The 15016-nt window shown below is 50.9% G+C and overlaps 1 protein-coding gene across 2 annotated transcripts in view; it reads left to right on the top strand.

Moving 5' to 3' along the window:
- The window catches only part of GALNT6 (polypeptide N-acetylgalactosaminyltransferase 6), a 36373-nt gene that overhangs the window by 15135 nt on the left and 6222 nt on the right, over positions 1-15016 (top strand). For both annotated transcript variants that reach the window (XM_020892966.2, XM_070454399.1), the window contains 3 exons: positions 8531-8680; positions 9711-9945; positions 13331-13448. In XM_020892966.2, coding sequence (XP_020748625.2) covers positions 8531-8680; positions 9711-9945; positions 13331-13448 — 503 coding nt within the window. The remainder of the gene's footprint in view (positions 1-8530; positions 8681-9710; positions 9946-13330; positions 13449-15016) is intronic.

The following is a 15016-nucleotide window of genomic DNA, read 5'->3' on the forward strand; positions in this document are numbered from 1 at the left end:
GTCAGGAGCAGGAAGAAGGCAGGTGGGTGCTAGGGGGCAGGTCAGCCACATTCCTGAACTTGATTTGCATTTGATCCCTAAAGCTCCAAAAGCTTAGGTGTTCTGGCCTCAAGGATTCCCTTAGAGCTGCCAAGCCCAACCCCAATTCAGAAATGCAGAAGGTGGGGATGGGCCCTCCCCTCTGTTTCCCACCTACTGAACCATTCTTTTGCTCTTAAAGATTCCATCTCAGAAGCCCTTTGCTGTCGTTGGTAATAGGCAAGTGAGTTTGCTCACCAAACTTCCATGGTTCAAACCATTTCCACAAACATCTACTGAGTTATTTGCGCCAGGTGCTGCCTTAGGCATAGGAGATGAAATGACAAATTAGACAGATCTCGTCTTGAGTGGGCTAACAGCCCTCATAGTCATATGACTGCTTACAGCACCAGCCGTAGTGGTGTGACCTGGAACACACCCTAGCGGACATGAGAGAACATGGACTTCAGAGTCCAACACCCAGGACCTCAAATCCTAGCTCTGACTTTTCCTAGCTCTTTGACCTTGGGCAAGATACTTAGCCTCTCTGAACTTCCATCCTCACTTTTTTTGTTGTTTTTTCGAATATTTATTTATTTGCCTGTGCCGGCTCTTGGTTGTGCGTGCGGACCTTTAGTTGCAGCGTGTGGGATCTAGTTCCCTGATCAGGGATCAGACCTAGGACCCCTACATTTGGAGTGTGGAGTCTTAACCATTGGACCACCAGGGAAGTCCTTCAGTCCCTTCTTCTAAAAATGAAGATAGTTGACTCCCTTGCAAGGTGGCCAAGGGATCAGAGATAGATGGTAAATGAAATCGTTCATGTGCTGCGGAGTACTTAGTCTCCAGTAAGAGCTCCATATGCATTAGTTCCATTTTATCCTTTGTATGGGAGCAGTGCACTCTGGGAGATGTTCTTTCTGTGTGGCCTGGCTGAGACGTCCACGTTGGATTAGAGCTGCACCTGAAAGCCTGAGTATCCAGGGAGAGAAGAGGTGTTGCAGGGCAGCCCCAGAAGAGGGAACAGCATCAGCAGAGCTTCACAAACATTCGTGTTTGTGCTGTGGGAAATGACACTAAAATGATGTTGACTGATATCCTTGTGTGCATGCTAAGTCGCTTCAGTCATGTCCGACTGTTTTCGACCTCATGGACTATAGCCCGCCAGGCTCCTCTGTCCAAGGGATTCTCCAGGCAAGAATACTGGTGTGGGTTGCCATGCCCTCCTTCAGGGGATCCTCCCGACCCAGGGATCAAACCTGCGTCTCTTATGTCTGCAGCATTGGCAGGCAGGTTCTTTACCACTAGCACATCCTGGGAAGCCTGAATGAAATCCACACCGTGCTAAAAGTATTTATTTGGGGGGAAGAAAAGGAATCATTGAAGGTACTTAAGCTGGAGAGTGACCTCGTCTCAGAAAGGTGGCAGCTTTGGGGAGGGTGATTGTCAGGAAGAGAAGCAGAGGACCTGGGTCCAGAGAGGAAGTCCTTACAGTCACTCAAGCATGGGATGCCGGGGCCAGAACTAGAAAAGCACTGAGGACCCCTGCAGCAGTAGACTGGGGTCCTCTAGGAGCTGCGCCTTCCTCCCAGGTGGGAAGTGGGGTCTGGGCTCTCCCAGTTTGGCTTCCTATGCCCGTGCTCACATATTGAGGGCAGGAACCATAGGGGTTCCTCCGGCGGCCCAGCTGCTGAAGTACCCTTTCCCTCCCCCAGCCCCCTCCTGCCCTCTGGGAAAGAGGCCTAGAGCCAGGGCGGACAGAGGGAAGAGGCGCTGAGTATGGGCTCTGTGAGCCCATTTTCTCTGGGAGCTCCCACTTGCCTGGGAAGGGCAGACAAGTATCAGAGGTGCGTGAAAGGGTCTGGTGGATAGGGAGCAGAGAGATGAGCTTTGGGGAAGGGAGGGGCAGAGAGTCTGGCAGAGAGGATTGGGACTTGGGAGTGGCCTCCGGGGAGTCTTAGGAGCAACAGAATGGTTGTGAGGAATGGGAACCAGTGTATCCATTGCCCTCCAGCTCGAACTGGGCTCTCTAGTAACCCTTATTCCCACAACCCCAAGTGGCCCGTCCCTCAGAAGTTTCTCCCCTTGAATCACAAGTGGTAGAGTTTTCTAAACTGTCTCAGCTTGTCACTCAGAATTGTGTAAGTAAAAGGCATGCTGCCCAGCTGGGTGACTCCTCGGACCAGGCCAGTCAATGACATAGTGCCAGGTTGGCATGGGCAGTTTCAAAAGGGCAGAGTGGCCTGTGCCTAATAGAGGGGCTTGGCAGTAGCCGCTCCAAAGAGCCTGCCCCTCTCAGGTCACCAGATGTGTTCCAGTTCCTTCTGGTGGCCTCTCCCTTGTTGCCCTGGACTGTCTCACAGAACTGAGTCCAGCATCTCGGAATCACCTGTCTGAAAAACCAGAACCAGCCATTCTTATTTTCCTGGGTCCTGGCCTCCTTTGACAACCTCTTAAAAGCTATGCCCTTCTCTCTAGAGGGCTTCCCAAGTGGCTCAGCAGGTAAGGAATCTTCCTGCCATCCAAGAGTCACAGGGGATGCAGGTTTGATCCCTAGGTTGGAAAAACCCTCTGGAGGAGGGCATGGCAACCGACTCCAGTATTCTTGCCTGGTAAATCCCATGAACAGTGGAGCCTGAAGGGCTGCCGTCCACGGGGGTCTCAAAGAGTCAGACATGACTGAAGTGACTAAGGATGCAGGCACTCCCTGGAATAGCACACAGCTGCCACAAGTGTGCACACACCCACGTTTGTGCATGTGATTCCAGGGAATTTGTGAACCCCAGGATAAACCATCCTACCTTGAGGGCTTTGAGACTTTAGAGAGACTTTCGGCAAAGAAAGAAAAACATCCTCAGATCCATGGTAATCTCTGCAGCCATGGCCGGATAAAGTTCCCCACACGACTGACCGTTTGATCAGATTAACTGGCTCTCATTTCACACACACGAGGGCTGTGTCTGTGCTGAAATTCAATGTCCAGGCTCTCTGTCCTCCTGTCCAGGTGCCCAGCAGCATGGTTTGAGCACAAATGTATAGGCATTTGATACTGGGGGGCAGGTATCAGAAAGAAGTCTGGAGCCAAGCTGAAGAAATTTTTCTTTTCTTACCTCACAGTCCTTTCCCAGGCACAGGCTTCCCTCCTACATGGCCAGGTCAGCACCTGAGGTCCACCCTTAATCCGGCATGTTTCACGAGCTCGCAAAAACTGGCCTTCCCACGCCTGTCAATCCACCGTGCTCCCAACTGGGCCTCCCCTTGTCCAAAGCCCTGCCCTGCCCCAGGTCTGGAGGCTGAGGCAGAGAACCTATGCCGCCCTCCTGTGGGAATTCACTAAGTGAGGGGGAGGAATTCAGACACTTACCAGGGACCCAGAGAGCTGAGCAGAAATAAGACCAGGATGACTGCAGAAATGTGAGCAAGGAGGCAGGAACAGCACTGGTGCAAACAGTTTACAAAGGTGAACAGAGCTGAATCACAAGACCTTGGTAAGCAGTAGTCAGTGTTTGGATTTTTAGGGGGTGTATGGTAAAATATACATAAAATTTACCATCTTAACCATTTGTAAGTGTTTCATTCAATGGCATTAAATACATTCTCATTGTAAAACCATCACCAGAACTCTTTCATCTTCCCAAACTGAAACTCTGCCCCCATTAAACAATAACTCCCTATTCCCAGCACCACAGCCCTCAGCAACCCCCATTCCACTTTCGGTCTAGGAATTTGACTACTCTCGATATCTTGTATAAGTGGAATCATTCAGTTACCCTTTGTGTCTGGCTTATTTCACTAAGCGTAATATCTTCGAAGTTCATCCATGTTGTGATGTGTCAGAATTTGCTTCCTTTTTAAGACTGGAGAAGGGCACGACAAATCCACTCCAGTATTCTTGCCTGGAGAATCCCATGGACAGAGGAGCCTGGTGGGCTACAGTCCATGGGGTCTCAAAGAGTCAGACACGACTGAAGCGGCTGAGCACAGAGCACACACGCGTGTCACTGTTAGTATAGTTCACATTTTTGATTCATTCATTCACCCATGGAGATTTGGATTGTTGCCACATTTTTGGCTATTGTGAATAATAGCCAAAATATTGCTATCCACATGGATATACAAATATTTGTTTGCATCCCTGATCTCTATTATTTTATTAAATACCCAGAAATGGAATTGCTGTATCATATGGTAGTTCTTTAATTTTTTGAGGAGCTGTCATACTGTTTAGATTGATTTTTTTTTAAATTTTTGGTGGCACCCTGAAGCATGTGGGATCTTAGTTCCCTCACCAGGGGTTGAACCCATGACCCCAGCGCTGGGAGATGGAGCTTTAACCACTGGACCACCAGGGAAGTCTCTGGATTCTTTTTTTTTTATGGCTGTGCTGGGTCTTCATTGCTGCATAGGCTTTTCTCTGGCTGTGGAGAGTAGGAGGCTACACTCTGGTTGTGGTGCACAGGCTTCTCGTTGCCGTGGCTTCTCTTGCTGCAGCGCACATGCTCTAGGGCACTCAGGCTTCAGTAGCTGCAGCGCATGGACTCGGCAGTTGCAGTTCCCAGGCTCTAAAGCACAGGCTCAGTAGTTGTGGCCCATGGGCTTAGTTGCTTCAAGGCATGTGGGATCTTCCGAGATCAGGGATCAAACCTGTCTCTCCTGCATTGGCAGATGGTTTCTTTACCACTGAATCACCAGTGAAGTCTTGGATTCACTTTTTTAAGTGAAATTTTAAACCATTATAGTGACATGATCTGATTCATGGTTTTAAGAGAGAATTCACTGTGGGTGCTGTGTCAAGAGGAGACTGGGGGCACTTCCCTGGTGGTCCAGTGGTTAAGACTATGTGCTTCCGCTGCCGGGGGCATGGATTCAATCCCTGATTGGGGAACTAAGATACCACATGCCTCATAGCATGGCCAAAAAATAAAAATAAAACCTGACGCCAAAAAAAAAAAAAAAAATCCATGATGAACAAAAAAATCAAAATGGAAAAAACAAACAAAAAAAAGAGTAGATTGGGAAGGGGGGGTATAGAATAGAGGTCAGGAGATAAGTTAAGACATTATTGCTGAGGTGCAATGGCGATGGAAAACTGGCCTTACTTGCTGATGGACTGATTGTGGGCAGTGGGAAGAGGGGGAGAGTTTAGCACAATTCCTAGGTTAGAGCAGCTGTTGGGATAATGGTACACAGGGGAGGCTGGGAGGGCAGGTGGGGAAGAAATCTGGGGTTCCATTTCAGGCATGTTAGGTTTGTGGGGTTTTTTGTTTTGATTTGTTTAATTTATTTGGCCACGAGGTATGCAGGATCTTCCCCAACCCGGGATCAAACCCTTGCCCCCTTCAGTGGAAGCACGGAGTCTTTACTGCTGGACCGCCAGAGAAATCCAGTTTTGTGGTTTGTTAGACATCCAAGTGAAGATTTAAGGCCAGGAAAAAAGGCCCAGGGGCATCTGCATATAGATGATGTTCCGCACAGGGGACTGAGTAAGACGTGTGTAGGGGAGGTCACAGGAGTCTTGCAGACTTTGATTGTGAGGGATGAACCTACATGAGGAGGCTGTCACCTGGGGAACATGAGAGAGAATGGATGGGCCCGTCTGAGTCTCCATGCTCAGCTCTGCTGCACTCCGCTCTGGGGTGTCTGTCCAGTGGGTTCGAGGAGGGGCATTACTCAGGGGTGTTCTCTCACCCTCTTCAGAGGGCCTGAGGCTCAAACTCAGAATTCCCAGGTCCCACCTAGCCACCGGGATTGGAGAAAGGGGTGGGAGAAGGGCTATGTAGAGCTCAGCTGCCCTTGACATTCACGGCTCAGCGCGTGGCGGGCCCTTACCACAAAACCCACTTCCTCTGATGTTCTGTCTCTGGGTTCTCTCCATCACCATGAACTTCCTGTGAGCACAGTTATGTTCTCAGGGGAAACGTCAGCCATGCTGAGAAGGCAAGGCTCCCGCGCAGAGCTCCTCCCACCTTCCTGTTAGAGCCCACGCTGGGGGCTGTGCTTGGAGGATGAGCCTAGGAGCTCCGAGCAGGCAGGACCCAGACCTGCCCTGCCCTGCCAGTGACAGTGGCTGGCACCTGGCAGCATGTTCACACGTGTACCTAAGTGAGTGCTGGGCTGAAGCTGCCAAATGAGGCTAATTTTGACTCATAAACCCCAGGGACAATACTCCCTATTTCATAGCATTTTAATCTTCATGTGGGTGCTCAGTCGCTCAGTCATGTTGGACTCTTGGTGACCCCATGGACTGTAGCCCAGCAGGCTTCTCTGTCCATGGGGATTCTCCAGGCAAGAATACTGAAGTGAGCTGTCATTTCCTTCTCCAGGGGATCTTCCCAACCCAGGGGTCAAACCTGCATCTCCTGGGGCTCCTGTGTTGGCAGGCGAATCCTTTACCACTGAGCTCCGTGGGAAGCTCTTTAATTTTCACAGAGAAGATTAAATAAGAAAGTCAGCATGGAAGCACCTAGTCCCATGACTGGCATGTAGTAGGTGCTCCAGTATTTGGACACAATGCGTGTGTGTGTGTGTGTGTGTGTGTGTGTTTCAAAGTAAAGAGACAGACTTCCCAGGTGGTCCAGTGGTTAAGACTTCATGCTTCCACTGCCGAGGACCCTGGTTCAGTCCCTGGGCAGAGAACCAAGATCCCACATGCCACGTGGCATAGCCAAAAATAAGAAGGAGAGAGGGAGAGATCAATTGCACCTGCACAAAAACAGCCCCCAGTTTGTATGATACGACGGTGGGAGCAAGGCCTAAGCACTGGGCTGACCCCACACCCCTCGAGAGAGAAAGGACACAGTCAGTTTTCACTCCTGCCCCACCCCACCACTTCTGAAACCACAGGCCATCCATTCTGCACAGTGGGGAACACAGCAGCAGCACAGATAAACCAAAACAGCAGTTAATGGATCATCACTACGATTTGGACTATGTTCCAAGATGGATTGCTTCAGAATAGGGTTATTTTTTAAAACTATGTATATATTTTAAATCTTGAGTAAGTGTATTTTATTTTATTTTTTATTATTTGTTTAGTTGGCTGCACGGGGTCTTAGTTGTGGGACACAAGATCAATCTTCTTGCGGCATGTGGGGTCTAGTTCCCTAACCAGGAATTGAACCTGGGTTCCCTGCATTGGGAGTGCAGAGTCTTAGCCACTGGACCACGGAAGTCCCTAAGGCTGTTTTTAATGCTCTGAGGGTTTCTGACTGATTAACAAGGGTCCTGAAGTGAGCCCTCTCTCAGAATGAACTGGAGATCTCATCAGATACCCTGCCCTTCAAAGAGCTTCCCACACCCCCTCTCCAATTCAGGTGTTGGCCCCTCCTGCGGTCTCCCCCAGCCCTGCGCCGCCTCTGGCGTTCCTTCATCACCTACCCTGCAGTCGCCCACTCCCTGGGCAGACAGGCTCACTGCTGTGCCTGGCTATGCAGGCACTGGATACCTGGGTTTTAAATTTAATTTAAAAGCTGTTCTGCATCATTTCATCTTCCTAAAGAATCCCACGTGCAGAGGAGGTAATAAAGAGGATTAGAGTAAGACATCTTGCTGCTGCCCCAGAGGCCAGAAATGAACACTTGTGTGTGCTCTACCCGTCAGACTTGCTCTGAAGATCCCGGGAGACAGGGACTCAGACATAGAGAAATGACTGCCAAACCCCAAGTGTGGAAATGAGGGGAGGCCTGAGACACAGCTCTGAAAATCGGGAGCTGAGAGAGAGCTGAGGCCAAAAGAGGCATCTGAGAGCCGTCATCAGAAGTTTATATTTGATTTGAAACCAAAGAAACACAGCTCTGAGGTCCTGTCTCCGACATCAGAGAAGTCGCCCCGATACACAGACACAAGGTGGGCACTGCAGAGCCAGTGGAGTGTCCTAGCAAGGTGGCCATGCGCTGTGCGGACCTCCTCCACGGCCCCCACCCCCACCTTGGACTTCGGTGAAGTTACTCAGCACAGTAGGTGCAAGAGAGGGTTAAAATGCAGGCCTGCTGGAGGCCTGAGAGTGCCCGGACTTGGTGCCCTTAGGAGATTGTGTGTGCTTCCCTTGTAGCTCAGTAAAGAATCTGCCTGCAGTGCAGGAGACTCGGTTCAATTCCTGGATCGAGAAGATCCCCTGGAGGAGAGCATGGCAACCCACTCCAGTATTCTTGCCTGGAGAATCCCGTGGACAGAGGAGCCTGGCAGGCTCCAGTCCATGGTGTTGCAAGAGTTCGACATGACTTAGCGACTAAACCACCACCAAGTCGCTTCTGTTGTGTCCGACTCTTTGCGACTCCATGGACTGTAGCCTGCCAGGCTCCTCTGTCCATGCGATTCTCCAGGCAAGAATACTGGAGTGGGTTGCCATGCCCTCCTCCAGGGGATCTTCCGACCCAGGGGTCGAACCTGTGTCTCTTACGTCTCCTACATTGGCAGGCGAGTTCTTTACCACCCGGGCCACCTGGGAAGTGCAGTGGGGAATTTGGTTTGTGACAAAGTGTTGAGCGGGTGGCAATGACCCTGTGCCTTCCAGAGTACTTGAAGGAGCCCCTGGAGCGGTACGTGAAGGAGCTGCAGGTGGTGCAGGTGGTGCGGCAGCAGGAGCGGAAGGGGCTGATCACCGCGCGGCTGCTGGGGGCCAGCGTGGCCCAGGCGGAGGTGCTCACCTTCCTGGATGCCCACTGTGAGTAAAGGGGGCCGGTCTGGCTCTGCCCCCCTTCCCTCCCTGGCAGAAGGAAAAGCTGGGACCCCCGATCACCCAGGCCTCTGCCTGCTCTGCTGTCCCAGGAACGAAGCAGGCTTGGGACTCCCCCAGATTCTTCTACCCCTTTCTCACCCTATTCCCTAGGATGGTTATCAGGAGGTACGCACAGCCCTATAACCACTGGGGACCCCACAGTTGCTGGGAGTACGTTCTAGAGCCCAGACACTCCTCTCCCCGCTTCCCCGATCTGTACCTCATTCTGAGCTCAGCCCCTCGGACTGGCTCCTATTATCTCTGGGCGCTGTTCGGTGTGGCCCTTTCCACATGGAGCCAGGAAGGCCTGCTTCTTGCCCCCAAACAACACACTTCCCTTGCTATTGTCAGGAGGAAAAAAGTGTTCCCTGAAAGCAGTGATACATATTCTGAGAAGCTGTAGACTTGGCGTCAGAAGACCTGGATTTGTATTCTGACCCTGCCACTAACTGAGCCTCAGTCTTCTCCTTTATCAAGTGGGATAAGGATGCCAGCCATACACACCAACAAAATCATCACTCCAGGGGCCAAATCATCTCTGCAGTTCATCAGAAATCCCCAAGGGGTGATTATTCTGCAGCTAGAGCTGAAGCATGAGGTGCAGAGACCCCGGGGAGAGGGGTGCACCCCCCCATGAGACCCACACTCGGGTGGGGAGAGTCAACTGAGTGGCTAGCCTGCATTCCCTGAAGGCAGCCCTCTACGGCCTCCCTGTGCCTTTGGAGCCTCCGTGTTACTCCCCTGATACCTCTATTATCTCCTCCAAAGCCATTTCCACCTCTCTGGAAGGAGGGGCAGGTGTAGGTGGGTCCTGGGAGATCTCTGTCCACTCTCTGTGACTGTGAAGCTTGCACGTGTTTTCCTGCCTGCAACTGGGGAGTGGGCACTTGTCCTCCTGGGGCTCCCCACTGGCCGGGGGGTGCAGGCTGGTCAGGGGGCAGGACCCTGACTGCTGTCTCCTGGCCCTGGCCTGCAGGTGAGTGCTTCCATGGCTGGCTGGAGCCCCTCCTGGCTCGCATCGCCGAGGACGAGACGGTGGTGGTGAGCCCAAACATCGTCACCATTGACCTGAACACTTTTGAGTTCTCCAAGCCCGTCCAGAGGGGCCGAGTCCAGAGTCGGGGCAACTTTGACTGGAGCCTGACCTTTGGCTGGGAGGCTTTACCTGCACGAGAGAAGCAGAGGCGCAAGGATGAGACCTACCCTATCAAGTAAGTACCACAGGCTTTGGGCCCCCAGCCTGGCCTTTGCAGTCACAGGGACCTGGGCCATCTTAGGTCAGCATTTATTGGGTGTTGTGTGAAGAGCTTAGCATATTTAGTCATCATTCCCTTGAGGGAGGTACTATGATTAGCCTGTTTTGCAGATGAGAACGCTGAGGTTCCTGGTCGTTAACAGTTGGCCCCAGATTGTACCACCCTGGAAACTGGGGGAGCAAGAGCGCCCATCCCACCGGTTTAGCCACAAGCCTGTCCCCCTACCATGGTGCTGTCCTGCCTAGCCATAACAGTTGGCTCTCACTCTCCTTCTTCCTTGTGCCAGGCCCTGGGTTCAGGGCCTTCTGTACTTTGTCTCATTAATTCTTCCCTACAGGTAGAAAGGACATTACTGCTGCTTGCAGAGAGATAGTGGGTAGAGACCATTGTAAAACAGCCATTATAATGAGAGGGGGTGATGTGTGCAGCCAACTGGCCATCTTTGAGAAGGTCTTAAAGGAAGATAGATGAGTGTCTTGCAATTGGCAATGTGTTACAGTTGTCCTGAACTTTTTCAGGAAAGGACCAGATAGCAGATATTTTAGGTTTTGCCAGCTAGGGCTTCCCAGGTGGTGCAGTGGTAAAGAAACTGCCAAGTAGGAGATGACAACCTTACTCCAGTATTCTTGCCTGGAAAATCCCATGGAGAGAAGAACCTGGCAGGCTGCAGTCTGTGGGGTTGCAAAGAGTTGGACACAACTGAGCACCCACACACATACATACATGCAGCTACAAAAAAGAAAAAAAAAAAAATCTTTCCAAAATGTAAAAACTATTCTGGGCCAGAACCTTAGAAAGTCAGGCCAGCTTTGACCCACAGGCCACAGTCTGCCAACCCCTGAGCTAGAAGGCAGGTGCTTGAAAGTTTATCCATTGTTTGATGCCCAGCTGGCTTTGCCTTCTCCCAACACATCCACCCTACTCCTGCCTCTCAGACTGCCTGTGGGTGCTATTAGAGATCACAGACATCTCAACCAGACTGAGGAGTGACTTTTAGAGTATCCATTGCTTCTGGATTATCTGTACCACTGTTTTTCTATACTGGCCAGGAAACTGAAGGGTCAACCAAACATATACCAGGGGTGGGGGGAAGCAGAGGTTGGGGGTATAGTGAGCAGAGTTGGGAGGGAAGGGTTTCTCCCCTTCCACGTCCCCAGATCCTAAGAAATGCCACCCAGAGCCTCAGCAGAGAGGCTGCAGGAAGGAATCTCATGGATCTGGAACAGCCTGCTGCTCTGTCTCCTTTGGAAGGAAGAGAAGCAGCAGCAGAAGGGGCAGAAAGGAAAGGAGAAGACAGGAGAGAGAGAGAGAAGAAATTGGAACTCCCTGTTGACTCTCTGCTTGATTCATAGATGTCTTTTGTTTGGGATGTACCGCAACAAAGCCCCCTCCCCCAAGCTGGGGGCCAGGCACACAGTGGCACAGCCAGGGACAGGGCACCTGGCCCCCACCCATCACTGACGTCCCCTGCTCCGAGGTCCAAGGACCATGCAGCTGGAAGACAAAGCTCCAGTGTTTGAGGAATGAGTCTGCTCCCTGGTCCGAATGCCCTGGTGGTGTGCTTGCTTGCCTCCGGCACTTTGCCTGGTACCCGCCAGGAGACCTGCAGGCAGCACCCTCTCTTCCTCCACTCCCAAAGTTAACAGGAGACTAAGAGGAGAGGTGAGGACCCAGGGGACCCCAGGAAGCAGGCCAGAAAATACAGAGAGTTTCCAGAGGTTGCCTATTGGTTGTGAGTCTATAGCGACGTTCCCCATGTAGTTTATCCTCAGAGATAATTTGTCAGTGGCTTCTTAGTCAGAGGGACCTCCCAAAGCCAAGAGACAGAGACTTCCCTGCTGGTCCAGTGGTTAAGATTCTGAGCTCCCAATGCAGGGACCTGGGTTTGATCCCTGGTCAGGGAACTAGCTGCCATATGCCGCACTAAAGATCCTGCGTGCCACAACTAAGACCTGGTGCAGCCTAAATAAGTAAATAAATATTAAAAAGAAAAAAGCCAAGAGATAGGCTTAGGTCCAGGAGACCCTCAAGAAGCAGACGGTTAGTTCCAAAATGCTCATCTAGGGTCCTAGGACTCTCTGAGCCTTCCTTGGCCTTACTTGGACTGGCTTAGAACCCCTAGGAGAAGCCAAAGCCAGGGACAAAAAGCCTGCCTGAGCTTGAGGGTTTCCCAACCGAAATTCCTTCCAGAAGGTGGCTACATGAGCCAACCTCAGGGCAACAAGAACAGCGGTAGGGTAACACCAACTTCAGGCTCCTGTGTGGTTGCCTTGACTTGTCAGCCAGTGAATGCTGATTGAGGCCCTGCTGTGTCTGAAACACCTTGACTGGTCCTGGGCTTACAGAGAAGGTTTCTGCTTGGCTGTGCCACATGGAGCCGCCCACTGAGGGCAGTAAAGCCCCATCCGAGCCAGCCTGGCCTGGCACAGAGACCAACAGTGAGTGATACGTGTGCACTCCTGTCTCCCCAGCTCCCACCCCTTAGCTCAGCCCCTGTTGTGAGCAATGTGGTATCTAAGTTCTTGAGGTTTTGTCAGTTTATCTAAATGTGGGTCCGTGCCTCCCTGCCTTTGTCTGAAAGCCAGAATCTTTTTGTAATCTCCAAATGCTTCCTTTAGTCCAAATTGAGTTTAATTTCACCTCACTCCCTACCCTGTTTCCGGGAGCACCTATGCCCAAAACCTGTTTCACACAGTTTCTGATGACTGAGTATCTACTATGCTTTACGAGGTTTGCTGCCAAAAAGCAAAAGATGGTGCTTTTCTCTTAGCTACTACCCTGAGTACTCAGGAAAAGATCTGTCTCTTTACTCTGTATGACTAATACATAACACAACCCCAGGTAGCCCATGTGTAATATATCCAGTTGAATGAGTAAACAAGTACCTTTTATTATTATTATTTATTTATTTACTGTTGGCTGTGCTGAGTCTTCATTGTTGTGTGGCGGCTTCTCATGGTGGTGGCTTGTCTTGTTGCAAACAACGGGCTCTAGGCACACCAGCTGTCCGAGGCCTGTGGAATCTTCCCAGACCAGGGATCGAACCAGTGTCCCCGACATTGTAAGGCAGATTCTTAACCACTGGACCACCAGGGAAGTCCATGAGTACCTTTTAGAAGACAGTCATGATCTTTCTTGGACCTGATCCTAGAAGGCAAAGAATAAAAGCTCAATAAACATTTGCTAAGTGAATGAGTTAGTGGCTGCACGTTCCAGACAAGAAGAAAGGAGGAGGGAGGGAGTCTTAGAAGCATCTGCAGTGAGTCCGCGCCTTTCCACGCTGGGCTCCGACCCCGCTTCCCCCCAGGAGATGCACATGCTTTTCCCTTTGTCTCTCCAGGTCCCCGACGTTTGCTGGTGGCCTCTTCTCTATCTCCAAGTCCTACTTTGAGCACATCGGTACCTATGATAATCAGATGGAAATCTGGGGAGGGGAGAACGTGGAAATGTCATTCCGGGTGAGAGCGAAGAGGGCTTCGTGGGGGAACCACAACGTCCCGGGGTACGGATGACCTGAGACCCTGTCTCTTAGGCAGCAGCAGGGTTGGCATATCTGGAGCTGAACTTAGAAGGGTGGCTCTTCCCCATCATGACACCACCCTTCCTCTGCCCCCCCACCCCTGTCCACGGCAGTAAGGTCACGGGACTCAGATTGGACGTACGGGAACAGATGACTGGGCAGAACCCCTAAGAGGGAAGGGATCGTGGGGTAACGGGGACCGGATATCTGGGGACTGGTGACATCTTTCATGATGTCTGTGGGAACAGAATTAGGGTGAAGGTGGGACAGGTCAGTAAGCAGTCACTATCCTCTTTCTGGAAAAACCAGGCTTCACTTTCCAGGTCAGAGGACACATGCCTTGGTAGCCTTTGGAGTTACCCTCCCCTATGCTCAGCATGCTCTTCATAACTGTAAGAGAAGATGATGGCCCAAATTCTGGTGGACCCCAGAACTCTGAGGGATTCCAGGAATAAAGCAAATCAGGATTAGGTTAGCAAGAAAGGCTTCCTTGCGGTGAAATCAACACAAATCTCCATCCAGGGGAAAGTAATTAACAAGGAAATGAGCTTGCTTATGAAGTCATTTGGATGGGGTCGTCGACTCAATGGACATGAGTTTGAGCAAACTATGGGAGATAGTGAAGGACAGGGAAGCCGGGCGTGCTGCAGTCCATGGGGTTGCAGAGAGTCGGACATGACTGAGCAACTAACAACTACAGTGAAGTCACTTATCACAATGCCTGGCCTGTATAGGCACTTCATTGATATCATTGCTGTAACTATGGCTATGATTATGCATTTCTGTTGCTGCTGTCTGAATAGCAGTGAAACATGTATATTATCATATGTGAAACAGATCACCAGTCCAGGTTCGATGCATGAGAGAGGGTGCTTGGGGCTGGTGCACTGGGATGACCCAGAGGGATGGGGTGGGGAGGGAGGTGGGGGGGGAGGTTCAGGATGGAGAACACATGAAAACCCATGACTGATTCATGTCAATGTATGGCAAAACCACTACAATATTGTAAAGTAATTAGCCTCTAATTAAAATAAAGAAAGATAGAAAAATTAAATGAATAACAACATACCTCCCAATCTAAAACCTAAAAAAGAGAAGACGCAAGTGGAAGGGGTGTCCTAAACCAGCCCTCTGACAGAGAACGGTCACCAACTTAGCACCATAATTCCCAGGGCTCTGATTCTGGGCTAGTTCATGAGCCTCTGACCTCTGTTCAGTCTTTCTGTAAGGAGGCTACTGTACTAAAGGTCAGGTGATTGCCATAAACCACCTAATGGTGGCTTTTAATTAGTGAATTGATGCTTTGATTGCATCACAAGTCCATCTCCATTTGAAGGAACTTGAGTTCCCGAGTTTCCAGTAACACTTGAGTGAGCTGATAAAATCACCTTTTTGAGTCCAAAAGCCAGGTGGCACCAGAGCTCAGAGTAGTAGATGGATGTAAACTTGGCCATCTGTCTCTTCTCCAAAGTGGGCCCTGGTAACCCTCAGGACCCTGCAAATTTC

This window comes from Odocoileus virginianus, chromosome 24 (assembly GCF_023699985.2).
Source record: "Odocoileus virginianus isolate 20LAN1187 ecotype Illinois chromosome 24, Ovbor_1.2, whole genome shotgun sequence".
NCBI classification, from domain to species: domain Eukaryota; kingdom Metazoa; phylum Chordata; class Mammalia; order Artiodactyla; family Cervidae; genus Odocoileus; species Odocoileus virginianus.